This window comes from Urocampus carinirostris, chromosome 15 (genome assembly GCF_059441175.1).
Source record: "Urocampus carinirostris isolate Australia breed hairy pipefish chromosome 15, RoL_Ucar_1.0, whole genome shotgun sequence".
Lineage (NCBI taxonomy): Eukaryota > Metazoa > Chordata > Actinopteri > Syngnathiformes > Syngnathidae > Urocampus > Urocampus carinirostris.
Window position 1 is genome coordinate 15,983,245 of NC_142363.1, and position 16,217 is coordinate 15,999,461.

Genomic DNA, 16,217 nt, shown 5'->3' on the forward strand with positions numbered 1-16,217 from the left:
CATCTCATTAGCTGCACCGCTTATCCTCAGTAGGGTCGCGGGGGTGCTGGAGCCCATCCCAGCAATCATCGGGCAGTGGGCAGGGGACACCCTGAACTGGTTGCCAGCCAATCGCAGGGCACACAGGGACAGACAACTCGCTCGCCCATTCACACCTAGGGATAATTTGGACCGGCCAATCCACCTGAAATGCATGTCTTTGGAATGTGGGAGGAAACCGGAGTGCTCTGAGGAAACCCACGCAAGCACGGGGAGAACATACAAACTCCGCACAGGAAGTCCGGTAGCTGGATTTAAACCCACACAGGAGGTTCCCAAGACCTTAGAACTGTGCTGCACACGCGCCGCCATGCTGCCCCACAGTACTTCTCTCTCTCTCTCTCTCTCTCTCTCTCTCTCTCTCTCTCTCTCTCTCTCTCTCTCTCTCTCTCTCTCTCTCTCTCTCTCTCTCTTTCTCTCTCTTTCTCTCTCTCTCTTCCTCTCTCTCTTCCACCCGTTTTCTCCCACTCTCTGTCTCTGTCTCTTTCACTCTCTCTGTCTCTGTTCCTTTGTTCCTCTTTGTCTCTTTCTCTCGCTGTCTTTTTAACTTCCTTTGCTCTAACTTCCTTTTTTCCTTTTCTCTTTCTCTCTTCCTCTCTTCCTACCCTTTGCACTTTCTTTTCTCTTTTCTCTCCTTCTGTCTTTCTAGTTCTCTTTGGATTTCTTTCTTCCTCTACCTTTCTTTTCCCCCTCTCTCACGACTTTTTATCTCTTTTGTTTCTCTCTCTCTTTTTCTTTCTTTGTCCTGCCCTCTCTCCTTTTCCCTCCCTCGTTCTCTTTTATTAATCTCTCTTTTTCTTTCTCTTTAATCTACAAGTCCAACCCCCGACAAAATGTTTGTTCTATCGTGTGGCCCCCGGGTTAAAATGAGTTTGACACCCCTGGAATAGTCAATGTATTTTTTTGCCAAGAGCGTAGTTTTAGTATGGACGGGAGGGGGCGTGTCATCACCAATATCAACCAATCATTGTTTTCACGTGCCCACCTATGTGTGATCACTTCATTACATTGTTTTTAAATTATTATTCAAATCAATATTTCTTGGTAATTATTATTAGTATTTTCAAGCAGAGTAAAAATAAAGACAAAATACTACACCTTTAAATAATTACTGCAATTTGTTCCGGACGGTTTGGTCCACTTGCCCCGAGTTGTTTCCTCCGACTCCCACTTTTCCTGCTTCTCGTGATGCGTTCAAGTATCCTCCCCGTGGCGCGTTCATCTCCCTCCCGCGATGCATTCAAGTGTTTAAAGGGGGCGGATAAATTGATATTCCCCCAAAGCGTCTTGAGCCAATAACGTGGAGGCGAGTGTTGTTCGAATCTCAGCTGGCAGACATTTAAAAGGGGAGACAGTGCGGCGCTGGGATCATTCCCATGAAACCCCCTGCCCCTCTCTCGAGTCTATGGAGTACTTTTGAGTCTCTTTTTCTACGAAGCCCGCAGTGTCAAGTCGCCAGTGAAAGTGGGTGATTAGTGCCTAGCCCACGGAAGGTGCTACTACTGGATCGTCGCATTACCTGCAGGTCAGACTTTTAATTACATTCTAATACTTGATACCTGTCACCTTTACCCCGTATTTATACATTTTGTGACCATTTCAAATGGTGGACTATGTTTGTATGGGGGAAAATATATATACAGGGTGCATACTGGTACGTATAACAAGCAACACTAAATTTACTGAGTGGTTGAAATAAAGATGCTTGGAGAGATATTTGTTTTGTTAATTTCGTAAATAAAATGGTCGAAACAAATTATCTTTCCTTTTATGCTACCTGTTCTGTCTTGTTGTGAGTAAATAGGTGCTGCATAGTGTTTGTAACGTTTATTATAAATGCGTACTAAGGGGTACTGTATAATAAAGTACAGTCTGTATTAATTTATATAGACCTGGGTATATTCTTGTATTTTTGTAGTATTTCTGCAGCAGTATGTTTGTAGTATTTCTGTGTCAGTGTTTTGTAGTATTTTTGTGTAGTTTTTTTCTGTAAGAGGATTTCTGTATTTTCTACTATCTCCGTGGTGAGATTTTAGTTGTATTTCTGCAGTATTATTTTTGAGGAATTTCCGCAATAGGATTTTTGTTTGTTTTGTACTTTTCCTTTGTAGGATTTTTGTAGTATTCTTGTAGTATTTCTGCAGTGGTATTTTTTAAGGGAATCTTGCAGTATTTCTGCAGAATTTTTGCAGCAGTGTATATGTATTAATTCGGCATTAGGAGTTCTGTATGAACTATTTTTGTAATAGGATTTTGGTGATATTTTTGTAGTATTTATGTAGGATTTCTGCTGTTGTATTGTTATAGGATGCTTGTAGTATTTCTGAAGTATTTCTGCAGTAGGATTTCTGTAGCATTTTATGTATTATCTCCATAGTAGGTTGTTTGTAGGATTTCTGTAGTATTTTTTCCTTAGAAGGAATTTTGTAACATTTCTGCAGTATTCTAGTAGTATTTCTTCAGTATTTTGTAGTATTTATGCAGCAGTATATGTTTAGTATTTCTGCATTAGGAGTTTTGTACTATTTTTGTAATAGGATTTTGGTAATATTTTTGTAGTATTTATGTAGGATTTCTGCAATTGTATTTTTAAAGGATGCTTGTAGGATTTCTGCAGTATTTTGCAGTAGGATTTGTGTAGTATTTCTGTAGTATTTTATGTATTATCTCCATAGTAGGTTGTTTGTAGGATTTCTGTAGTATTTTTGTAATTTTTCCTTAGAAGGAATTTTGTAACCTTTCTGCAGTATTCTAGTAGTATTTTTTTTAGTATTTTGTAGTATTCATGCAGCAGTATATTTGTAGTATTTCTGCATTAGGAGTTCTGTACTATTTTTGTAATAGGATTTTTGTTATATTTTTGTAGTATTTATGTAGCATTTCAGCAGTTGTATTTTTAAAGGATGCTTGTAGGGTTTCTGCAGTATTTTGCAGTAGGATTTTTGTAGTATTTCTGTAGTATTTTATGTATTATCTCCATTGTAGGTTGTTTGTAGGATTTCTGTAGTATTTTTGTAATTTTTCCTTAGAAGGAATTTTGTAACATTTCTGCAGTATTTTGTAGTGTTTATGCAGCGGTATATTTGTAGTATTTCTGCATTAGGAGTTTTGTACTATTTTTGTAATATTTTGGTAGTATTCATGTAGGATTTATGCAGTTGTATTTTTATGGGATGCTTGTAGGTTTTCTGCAGTATTTTGCAGTAGGATTTGTGTAGTATTTCTGTAGTATCTCCATAGTAGGTTGTTTGTATGAAATCCGTAGTCTTTTTATAATTTTTCTGAAGAAGGAATTTTGTAACATTTCTGTAGTATTCTAGTAGTATTTCTTCAGTATTTTATAGTATTTATACAGCAGTATATTTGTAGTATTTCTGCATTCGGAGTTTATTACTATTTTTGTAATGGGATTTTGGTCATATATTTGTAGTATTTCTGCAGTATTTTTGTAATAGGATTTGTGTAGTATTGCTGTATTTTTCCATAGGAGGTTGTTTGTAGGATCTCTGTAGTTTTTTTGTACTTTTTCCCTAACAGGATTGTTGTAACATTTCTGTATTTTCTAGTATTATTTCGGCAGTATTTTTGTAGTTTTTCTGTAGTAGGATTTTGTCAATATTTCTGTAGTATTCTTGTATGATTTCTGCTGTTGTATTTTTATAGTATTGTATTGTAGTATTTCCACAAAGGCATTTCTGTAGGGAATAATTAAGGAAACTGCTGAGAGAAGTGTTTGTATTTTATTTATTTGGTAAATCAATTTCTTTACACAAATTATTGATGTATTTATTCTACATAGTCCGTCTAGCTGAGAGTAAATAGGTGCCGCGTTGTATTTCTAAGGTCTACTTTTGCTTAATGAAAACGGTGTCTGAGCTTTACAGGTATTTATTGTAGTAACTAAGTGAATATCTCTCAACTCGTTTTTCTGCTTCCAGGATGGCCAAGTGGACCCGCATGTTCTGCAGCCTGCTCCTCCTCCTTGGCTGGTTATCGTCTCCTGCGGAGCCCAAACGAAACCGTGTCTCCCAGGGCGCCATCCCGCACCCGGACAAAAACAGTCCGAACGAATCGGAACGGCGTCCCCGTCCCCCGCACACCGGCTCCGGTCTCCCGCGCCGCAGGCAAGGCTCGTCCTCCCCCGCTGATGAGGTCCTGGAATCCAGCCAGGAAGCTCTCCACGTGACCGAACGTCAGTACCTGAAGCGGGACTGGTGCAAAACTCAACCGCTAAAGCAGACCATCAGCGAGGAAGGGTGCCTGAGCCGCACCATCATCAACCGCTTCTGCTACGGCCAGTGCAACTCCTTCTACATCCCGCGACATCTCCGCAGGGAGGAAGGCGCCTTCCAGTCCTGCTCCTTCTGCAAACCAAAGCGCTTCACTACTATGACTTACACCTTGAGTTGTCCAGAGTTGCAGCCTCCTACTAAGAAGAAACGCATCCAGCGAGTTAAGCAGTGTCGCTGCATCTCTATCGATTTGGACTAGTGGACAACCGGAACCGAAACGCCAGGTTCTAGATGAGGTGATGACCTGGCTGAGAATAACTTTGAACTCTCGTGCATTTCACGTGATAACTTATGGAAGTGTGATATTTCACACACGTGTGTACATTTTCTTGTGTCTTAATGAGTATTTTATGTGTTGTGTTTTTTGAGCGAGTTAGGTTTTTGACTCGATTACAATTTTGGGTGAGAGTAACATACATTACGACCTTTAGACATTAAAAAGCGGTCGATATTACCACACACCTTATTTTAATACGTGAGTCACAATCCATCTCCAGAATATTTAAAAAAAACCCTGTGGTAGTTTAAAACTGGTGTTGTGAAATTGCCATTGCCGAAAGCGCACGCACATGCACGACTTGTGGCTTTGATAGTGGTGAGTTCTTACGATTTTTGTATTTCTTAAGTCTTATTTGACTCTTTCACTGCTTCAAAATACTGTTTTCTGACTTCGCTTTTAGGCCTGGCAAGTTCTCTGGTAGCTTTTTTAGTACGGTGTTTGTTGACTACGGTAATCACGTAGAGTATGTAAGCATGCTAACCCTCGTTTTGTATCATTAGTAAAAGTTCTGTTTGGAATAGTTCTAGGTTTCAGTGTTACTGGTTTTACTTGATTGGGAAGAAAACTAAATTGCTGTGTCAGAACCAGAACAGATGGGAGACCCAAACGCGTAACATTTCACACAAAAGTTTGGATAAATCGAGGAAGTCATGTGCGGGGAAACAAACGCCAGCGATCCGGTGCTCACTGGGCAGGAGGAGCAAGGAGCTCACGGGATCGGAGCCTGGTCGGAATGCAGAAAAGAGTAGAGTTGCCGGGGCGGGAGATCGGAGAAGGTCTACCTGCAAAACGGGTCAAGAAGCCGGAGTGGGAGATCGGAGCGTGGTCGGTGGGCAAAAACAGGTCACTAGCCGAAGCGGGAGATCAGAGCGTTGTCGAAGGACGGGAAAAGTCAGGTAGCCGGAGACGATCGAGAAATCAGGGACAGACGAGCAGGATATGGATGAGGACGGGACAGACGGGAGCCAGAGTCAAAGTGCTTGCCTTGTGTATGCGGAGGTTCTTTGATGGACTGACAAGGAGTGCCTGGAGTACTGAGTTTAAATAGGAGGGGAATCAATCATCTGGCGCCAAACGAGCGGGCACAGGTGAGGGCAATGAGTAATCGTGACATGCTGCTGTCAGTTCAGGCTATTGTAGGACACTGGAAGAGGCAAATTTGACCAAAAATGCAAATTTAATTGCGATTGTTGGAGCGATTTAATTACGCACAAATATTCACCTCAAAATAGTGCAGCCATAGACTATAATACCAGTCTCAAGTCAAGATTTTTGTTCTTCTTTAGATTAAAAAAAAACAAACAAAAACAAACAGTAATATTAAAAAAAAAATCGGTAGATATTTATTCTTGTGTGTAATCATTTTAAAGACCATCATTGTTTTTATGTTTTATTTTTATGAAACTTTCAAGAAAATGTAAACGAAAACCTTTCATTTTTCCTACCGTTGTACCAATCCAGCAAAAGTCATAACATTTCAAGTTAAACAAAATATCTTTTAGGAGATATTTTCTGTGTTTTTAACATCAGTGACAGTTATTTTTGGGTGAGTGAGGTTCTTCATTAAATTACAATTTTGGTGAGAGTTTTAGGGGGTATACTTATGATATTTTGTGGGGAAAAGTTATAAGGTTATTTTTGTAGCTGTATGTTTTTTTGTGTGACTTTTGTTACTAATGTGTGCTTTCGTGGGACAGTTTTTTTGTATCGAATGATGCATTTTGTTAAACTGTACGTGCTTTCCCGTGCGAATATTCTTTTTTCTTTTACACACAAAAGTTAGTGATTTTTCTTTGAGTGTGATTTATTTCATACTCCGCAAAATTACCGCTTTCTCCCCTGTAAAGCGCCTGTTAAGAAAAAAAATCTGTCTTTAGAAATGGAAACAACAACAAAGAAATCTTGATTCCAGGATAGTATTTTAATCTACAACTGTTTAATTTTGAAGCGAGACTTTGTCTTCGTGCATGAATATGGCCACTTTTGGTGTAAAACCACGTTTTTTTTTGTTTTATATATTCTGGAGACGGATTGTGTTTCAAGCGTGTGTGATCAAATCTGCCACTTTTGAATGGCAAAATGTTGGGATCTAGTTTCCTCCGGCACTCCGGTTTCCTCCCACATCCCAAAAACATGCAAGTTAGGTTAATTGGTCAGTCGAAATTGTCCCTAGGTGTGAATGAGCGAGTAAATTGTCTGTCTCTGTGTGCCCTGCGATTGGCTGGCAACCGGTTCAGTGTCCTCTTCCCACTGCCCGAAGATAGCTGGGATGGGCTCCAACACCCCCACGACCCTACTGAGTATAAGCGGTGCAGATAATAGATGGATGGATGGATGTTGGGATCTATGGAATCACTTAATATTAAAGGGGACAAAAGATTAATTGCTCAATCATTGGTGGGGGACACGTCCCCTCCGTCCATGCCAAAACTACGCTATTATTTCCCGCATTTCACAAGATAACTTTTAGAAATGTGAACCATTTTTTATTATTTGTGTGAGGGTTTTTCATGTATGTGTGTATTTTTTCTGAATGAGTCTTTTATGGGTTACTGTATACTTTTGAGACGAGTGAGGTATATCAATACATTACAGTGTTTTTAGTGGGAGGGGGCACTTATGACAATTATGGGGAGAATGCTTTTTGTAATTGTGTAAGAATTTGTGTGATTTTTAATTAAGAGTGCATGCTTTTTGTAGGAGTTTTTTGGGGTTGTTGCTGATTAATAATAATGCATTTTGTGAAAATCCTTGTGCTTTTTCATGCATGTTAATTTTTATTGAGTGTGTGTGACAAGTTTTTGTTGGGTGGGTTTGAGATGTGTGAGGATTTATTTTGAGAGGGGAAACAGTTTTTGTTTGTTATTTTATTGTTTTGTGAGTTTGCTTTCTTTTTGTGGACTTTTTGTGTTGTTTTTCCTTTTGATGAATGTTGCATATTTTTAAAAATTGATGTGCATTTCCACATATTTTTTAAATTGTTTTTTTTGGGGGGGAAGTTTTATTTTTTTAAATTCTTTTTTACATTTTAACACACAACAGATAGTGTTTTTGTATTATGATGTGTTTGCTAATTTTTAAAAGCTAACATCATTGAAGAGTTCTTTTGGAGTGGGTTTGAGATAAGTGAGTATTTTTCTTTTGGAGATTTTTGTCAACTCAACAAAGAATTACACTATAGTAATAATAATTCAGTGAGATTTTTTTATGAATTGGAATGTGCATGTGAAAATTCATGCACGTAAAGCGTTTTTTATTTGTTTTACAAACATGTTTTATATGCAACAACTACAGTGATTTTTTTGATGATGTGTTTCTGTTCACTTTTAAAGGGGCACACAATTGAAGAGTTTATTTAGGGGGAGTTTGAGATGTCTGAGTTTTTTTTGTTGAGAGTTTTTTAAAAAAATTTGTATTACAATAATAAGGAAAAATTTGAGGGTTTTTTGTGTGAATTGGACGTAAATATTGGTTTTCTACTGAGTGCAACTGTTTTTTCCTTGTGGGAATTAATTTTTGAAATATATATTTTTTATACCAAGAGCAACAGCTTTTCCCAAGTGGTTTGTTGTGTGTGCGTGTTTGTGTGTAAAACAGTATTTCTTGGATGTTTTTTTTTCTGGAGTAGAGAGAATGAGAATATTTTTGGTGGATGTGTTTTTTTTATTTGGTCATTATGAATATTTGGTTTATGTCTTTAAGTTAAAAGAATGCTTTTTAGGTAAAACTTTATGTATGTGTAAGTTATTCTGCTAAATGATTTGTTTAAGATTTATGAAATAATTTTGAGAGTCTAATTTTCTTTTTAGTAAGAGCGTGTGAGTCTTGGAAAAGGTTTGATGTGAGTTTTTAATGCGTGAAAGGTAAATGATATTTTAAGCCCCCAAAGCATCTGCTATATCTCGATGTTGTTGTGTTCTCCTCTTGTGAGGAGAGAAGAGAAACCACATGCTTTTAACTCCTTTTTGGAGCAAGTCACTCTCCATCTTCTCACTCTGACAGTCGTGGACTTTTGTGAAAGTGCGCAGGACATATTTCCTTGCAGTCAGAAGACATCAGGAACGGCAACATGCGAGCACATTTTTTGCATGACTTTCTCACCTTTTCTTATTTAAGAAACCACTCAGACATCGTTAAGTTCATTTTCTTTTTAGGTTTCCACTGTGTGGAATTGGAGAACAAAATGCAACAAGTGTGACCTGATCTACCGAAATGAGTCAGAGTGAGGCAAATTTTGGGTTCTTGGCATCAATGGAAAGTATAAGGAATGAGCTTTATGATGATACCATAGACAAAGCTTTATGATGAATTCTTCTGAAGACATGGCCATCTGAATGATTGCCTTCCGTCCTCCTCCTTCTGATCAAAAACCTGGGAAAATCACATTTAAGTTTTCTCGCGCATATTTATTTGTATCCACATAAGATAACTCTAATTTTGTTTTCTAAAATCGGAAGTATTGAACTTCAATCGCTGTTTTTGTTACATTCTCTATTTATCTGGATTATGGAACTCGGGGAAAGTGTTTTCGGATGTCATATCCTCCGAAATAGTGAAACACGTAAAACAGGATTTTTTTGCATGATTTTCCCTGTGCTTTTCTCGGTTATCGGCATGAAGTGTTTTCCTAGTGCAGGGGTGGCGAATCAGTTTGACACAAAGAGCCGACATTTTTAACTGTGAGAGTCAAAGAGCCACACCATGCACTTACCTGCCATGACAGACAGACACACACAAACACACAATTAAAAACAAATTATTTCCCATAACACACTCCTCTCCTTACAATACAACAAGTATTGTTCTTGTGTTGATTTCAAAGAAAGTGACCACCCTCAATACACACAAAAAAAACTAAACATGAAACAAGGCAAAGAGCCACAGTATATAGAAAATAGGATGAGGCAAAGAGCCGCATTCTTATTGGCCAAGAGCCGCATGCAGTTCTAGAGCCGCATGTTCGCCACCCCTGCCCTAGTGCAACAGCCTAACATGCGAAAGGTCCCCAGGTGGAAAAATGTGTTGGCCTGGAGAGGGATGGGTGCCACCAGGCTGTACTTGCCCAAGACACACCACAGGAAATGGTGCCACTACGGCCCTAGTGGTTGAGGGATGCAAGCTCAAAATAGAATGTTGCTACTTGCGACTCATTTCGGCAAGCGAGTCACATTTGTAAAATGAGAATGTGATTTCTTTTGGTAGTGACACAAGAAGCGTTTTAGGTTATTTTCATGAGAAAATGTGGAGTTTTTGTTAGCTGGTTTCAAGTAGAAATGTACAGACTGAAGAAGAAACTTGTATGTTTGGTGTACTCATTAAGTTATCCCAAAAACAGAAAATAAATGGATTCTGAAATGATTTGCTTATTATTATTATTAAATCTACCAGTAGAGCAGGGGTGGGCAAACTACATCCCGATAGCCACATGCTGCCCATCAGGCTTTTTAATCAGGCCCACTAAACAAAAATGTTAAAAATATATTGATTATATGTACAACATGGTAAAAAGCAAAGTATTATGAATGAACATGTGTTGATTTGGTACCACGCTTGCCCCTATTTTCCCCAAAATTAAATAGCTGGCTACATTTTTACTTGCTTATTTTTTGTTTTGTTTTTTAAATTACGGATTACATTATTTTCCGAACTTAAAGACACATCTACAAACCCCAAATTGGCCAGTAATTTAAAAGAGTGCCATATACGGGAAAATACAGTAAATAAAAAAATCAAAATTTGTAGTTACAATTAAATTACACTGCAAGCGGTAACTGTTCTGCCTTTGGGAAACATATAGTGTGGTCTTCAAGTGTCATATTGCGGTTGACATGTTAATTGTACAAACAGGGTTTTCAACCCATGATAAAAGGGGTTCTTATAATAATAATAATAAAAGGATAGTAAAAGGCAACAATAGTATTTTTTTTCTTTAACCGAGTTTCAGGGCTCCGTGAAGTATTTGAGAGCTTTTCATACAAAAGTTTGTATCTTTTTAGTTGTGTATGTTTTTAATTTATTTATCAAGATATTTCATGCAAAAAAAACACTTTTGAACTACCCCCTATTGCATTTAGTTTTTCAATGAATATTATTAACTCTAGTACATAAAAAGGGAGGTGTATTATGACTTTCAATTAATTCGAATGTTTCAAAAGCAATTTGCTTGAATGGTCTTTATAGGCAAGTTTCTTTATTCATAAATGCATATCAATGCTGCTGTTCTAAAAGAAAATTGTCTAAAATCGTTGTCTTTTTTTCATGAATAGAATGTTTATAATGGTATAAAATGATTAAAAAAACAGATTTGTCTTTTTGAAAACGGAGCGACCATATGAGATATCGAACAGGCCGACATGATCTTTTTCCCTCATGTATTGCCAAGGTATCAGACTCGAGACTGTATTGGTAGATATATATTCCACCCTTTTTGCCAGACGTTTTAACCCAATACATCCGACAATTAGAAATGTTTTGAAAGGATTGTTTACATTAAAAAAAAAAAAATCAGGGATTCGTCTTTTTGAAGCGGCGATATGGGAAATTGGATGGCGACATGATATTTTCCTCTCATGTATTGCTGAGGTATCAGACTGGAGACGGTATCGGTAGATACAACAATAAAACCAATCCCTTTTTCCACATAGTCTGACCCTTTTGCAAATGTTTTTTAACCCAATCCAGCCCGCAACTCAAAAACGTTGCCCACTTTAGCAGTAGAGGGACAACCCATTTTTTGAAAAAGTCCCTTATAACCATATAATGATGTAAAGCAGCGAAACAGCCAATCTATTAATTAAGTAACATTTTCCGTTTTAATGCGCATTCCACCGAGCAAAGCTGTCTAAAAGTGACTTCCAAAAGCCTAATAAGTTCCACGTGTTTACAACACTAATCGCTGATTTCAAGAACCTTCCTGGAAATGTCTTAAGAAAAGAAGCCAGACGAGGTGACCTCATTTCTTCTCCGTTATTAAACGATAACAGGTTTCCTGGATTAATATCATGTTCTTGGTAGCATCAAACAGGGAGCGTGCTTCCGATGTTTCATCATTGGGGAATTTATTTTTGAAATTTAAAACAATTCCATAAAACGTCAGACCCCGGCCAGCAACACACCTCCTTAAGTTGTTTCCAGGTTTTGATTTTCATAAAAAATAAGTGAAACAATTTGGGGGGGCGAAAAAAAACAGACATGCGTTTGTGTATAAGTGGATACTCAGGGTTCCTCTGAGATACTGTCGCAACTTTGGTTTCAAAATTTCAAACCCTGCTTTGCCAAATCACAAAAAGCTCCCACTTACCGTATTTATTCGTGCATAACGTGCAATTGTTTTCCTAAAAAATAACTCACAAGGTTTTACGGTAAGAATAAGGCATAAAAATGGGTCAGGGCTTATAAAGGTGTGGAGGAAATACAGGGTTCGTTTGAGTATAACGCGCACACCTAATTTTTGATTATAAATCGGTAAAATCTTGTTTGACTATTTTTCAGCTCAAACTAAGCATTGAAAGTGACAAACGTTGAATACGTGCGTTTAATTGTATCTTTCTGGAAGACTTAGCTTTCTCCATTCTCTAACTTCCTCTGGTACCATGAACAAAAATAGTGTCCTAATGAGATAAAATCAAATACGTATTACACTCATCAAATACAGTACTCCTGTCCGCGCAAACTAACCATTTTTAAATGAAAAATACTCGTTTTACTCTGGGAATTCTCACAATACCCTCCTCCCCACCTCAAATCATTTTCTTCACGGATCTCCAAAATACAGGGAGTGCAGAATTATTAGGCAAGTTGTATTTTTGAGGATTAATTTTATTATTGTGCAACAACCATGTTCTTAATGAACCCAAAAGTCTCATTAATATCAAAGCTGAATATTTTGGAAGTTGGAGTGGGGCTTTTTTAGTTTTAGCTATTTTAGGAGGATATCTGTGTGTGCAGGTGACTATTACTGTGCATAATTATTAGGCAACTTAACAAAAAACAAATGTATACCCATTTCAATTATTTATTTTCATCAGGGAAACCAATATAACAGCTCAACATTCACAAATATACATTTCTGACATTCAAAAACAAAACAAAAACAAATCAGTGACCAATATAGCCACCTTTCTTTGCAAGGACACTCAAAAGCCTGCCATCCATGGATTCTGTCAGTGCTTTGATCTGTTCACGATCAACATTGCGTGCAGCAGCAACCACAGCCTCCCAGACACTGTTCAGAGAGGTGTACTGTTTTCCCTCCTTGTAAATCTCACATTTGATGAGGGACCACAGGTTCTCTATGGGGTTCAGATCAGGTGAACAAGGAGGCCATGTCATTAGTTTTTCTTCTTTTAGACCCTTTCTTGCCAGCCACGCTGTGGAGTACTTGGATGCGTGTGATGGAGCGTTGTCCTGCATGAAAATCATGTTTTTCTTGAAGGATGCGGACTTCTTCCTGTACCACTGCTTGAAGAAGGTGTCTTCCAGAAACTGGCAGTAGGACTGGGAGTTGAGCTTGAGTCCATCCTCAACCCGAAAAGGCCCCACAAGCTCATCTTTGATGATACCAGCCCATACCAGTACCCCACCTCCACCTTGCTGGCGTCTGAGGCGGACTGGAGCTCTCTGCCCTTTACCGATCCAGCCACGGGCCCATCCATCTGGCCCATCAAGACTCACTCTCATTTCATCAGTCCATAAAACCTTAGAAAAATCCGTCTTGAGATTTTTCTTGGCCCAGTCTTGACGTTTCAGCTTGTGTGTCTTGTTCAGTGGTGGTCGTTTTTCAGCCTTTCTTACCTTGGCCATGTCTCTGAGTATTGCACACCTTGTGCTTTTGGGCACTTCAGTGATGTTGCAGCTCTGAAATGTGGCAAAACTGGTGGCAAGTGGCATCTTGGCAGCTGTACGCTTAACTTTTCTCAGTTCACGGGCAGTTATTTTGCGCCTTGGTTTTTCTACACGCTTCTTGCGACCCTGTTGACTATTTTGAATGTAACGCTTGATTGTTCGATGATCACGCTTCAGAAGCTTGGCAATTTTAAGAGTGCTGCATCCCTCTGCAAGATATCTCACTATTTTTGACTTTTCAGAGCCTGTCAAGTCCCTCTTCTGACCCATTTTGCCAAAGGAAAGGAAGTTGCCTAATAATTATGCACACCTGATATAGGGTGTTGATGTCATTAGACCACACCCCTTCTCATTACAGAGATGCACATCACCTGATATGCTTAATTGGTAGTAGGCTTTCGAGCCTATACAGCTTGGAGTAAGACAACATGCATAAAGAGGATGATGTGGTCAAAATACTCATTTGCCTAATAATTCTGCACTCCCTGTACAATTCATAAAATTCACCCTTTGCGACTTCAAAACGGTGAATTTATCCTAAAGGTGAGAGATTTTCATGCCTAATTAATATCCTAACTTATCTGTGCGATCAGTTGAAAAATATTGATGACCGTACTCACAAAGCATTGGATGCAACGGGTCGAGGCAGTGAGAGCACCAAAACCTTTCCACTAGACTACCGGTAATGCAGATGACATATGAAAATGCAATCAATTTTTTCTCATTATCACACAATTTTTAGTCATGGTACCTAAGATGAATGTTAGAGAATGTATAAAACAGTAAGTCATCCTAAAAGATATAAATCAACGCAAACAAGTGTGACCAAAGAAATAAATCTTTGGTGTATTTGATGATGGACATTAAATAAATATACTGTAAATTTTGTGTTGGTATTGTGTTCATACTGGACAGCATAGCGGTTAAGTGGTTAGCACGTCTGCAGCACAGTTCTGAGGTCATGGGTTCAAATCCAGTTATCAGCCTTCCTGTGCATGGTTTGCATGTTCTCCCATGCCTGTGTGGGCTTCCTCCGGGCACTCCGGTTTCCTCCCACATTCCAAAAACATACATGTCAGGTTAATTGGCCGGTTCAAATTGTCCCTAGCTGTGACTAAGCGAGCGAGTTGTTTGTCTCTGTATGCCCTGCAACTGGCAGGCAAGCAGTTCAGGGTGTCCCCTGCCCACTGCCCAAAGACGGCTGGGATGGGCTCCAGCACCCCCGCGACCCTAGTGAAGATAAGCGATGCAGAAAATGCATGGATTGTTTTAAAATTATTAATTGTCAATAAATGACTTTAATCATAGCCGCACAAATTCAACAATGTTTGCCATGTACAATAATTAGTATGAACTTGACAAAGTTAATATATTTTTTACATACATATTGTGATACATCCATCCATTTTCTGCACCGTTTATCCTCACTAAGGTCCCGGGGTATTGTGATACATATTTTAATTTAAAAAAAGGGGTGCACGTTATACACAAGTGCGAGTTACACACAAATATACTGGACTGTCTCAGAAAATTAGAATATTGTGATAAAGTTCTTTATTTTCTGTAATGCAATTAAAAAAACAAAAATGTCATACATTCTGGATTCATTACACATCAACTGAACTATTTCAAGCCTTTTATTATTTTAATATTGCTGAATTTGGCCTACAGCTTAAGAAAACTCAAAAATCCTATCTCAAAATATTAGAATATCATGAAAAAGTATACAAGTAGGCTATTCAACTAATCACCTGAATCATCTAATTAACTCGAAACACCTTGCGAGGGTTTCCTGAGCCTTAAAAACACTCAGCTTGGTTCAGTAAACTAAATCACAAGTATGGGGAAGACTGCTGATCTGTCTGCTGTCCAGAGGACCATCATTGATACCCTCCATCAGGAGGGTAAGACACAAAAAGAAATTTCTCAAAGAGCAGGCTGTTCACAGAGTGCAGTTTCAAAGCATATCCACAAAAAGTCTGTTGGAAGGGAAAAATGTGGCCGGAAACGCTGCACAACCAAGAGAGATGACCGCAGCCTTAACAAAATTGTGAAGAAGAGCCGCTTCCAGAATTTGGGGGAGCTTCAAAGACAGTGGGCTGAAGCTGGAGTCCAGGTATCAAAAGCCACAGTTCACAGACGTGTCCGGGAAATGGGCTACAATAGCCGTATTCCCATGGTCAAGCCACTTCTGAACTCAAGACAACGGAAGAAGCGTCTGACTTGGGCTATGGAGAAGAAGCACTGGACAGTTGCAGAGTGGTTCAAGGCCTCTTTTCAGACGAAAGCAAGTTTTGCATTTCATTTGGAAGTCAAGGCGCCAGAGTCTGGAGAAAGGCTGGAGAGGAGCAAAATCCAAGTTGCTTGAAATCCAGTGTGAAGTTCCCACAGTCAGCAATGGTTTGGGGAGCCATGTCAGCTGCTGGTGTTGGTCCACTGTGTTTTATCAAGTCCAGAGTAAATGCAACTGTGTACCAAGAGATTTTAGAGCACTACATGCTTCCATCTGCTGAAAAGCTCTATGGAGATGAGGATTTCATTTTCCAGCATGATCTGGCACCTGCCCACAGTGCCAAAACCACCAGTAACTGGTGCACTGACCATGGCATCACTGTCCTTGATTGGCCTGCTAATTCCCCTGACCTGAACCCCATCGAGAATTTGTAGGGTATAGTTAAGAAGAAGATGAAAGACACCAGACCTGCAAATGCAAATGAGCTGAAGGCCGCTATCGAAGCATCCTGGGCATCAATAACACCTCA

At 38.9% G+C, this 16,217-nt stretch overlaps 1 protein-coding gene across 1 annotated transcript; it reads left to right on the top strand.

Annotated features, from left to right (window-relative positions):
* Positions 1 to 1,350: 1,350 nt before the first annotated feature.
* LOC148351696 (gremlin-1-like) lies at positions 1,351 to 5,509 on the top strand. Its single transcript, XM_088354289.1, has 2 exons — positions 1,351 to 1,564; positions 3,978 to 5,509. Exon 2 carries the CDS (start codon positions 3,979 to 3,981, stop codon positions 4,528 to 4,530), a length of 552 nt encoding a protein of 183 aa, XP_088210415.1. The 5' UTR covers positions 1,351 to 1,564; position 3,978; the 3' UTR covers positions 4,531 to 5,509.
* Positions 5,510 to 16,217: the final 10,708 nt, after the last annotated feature.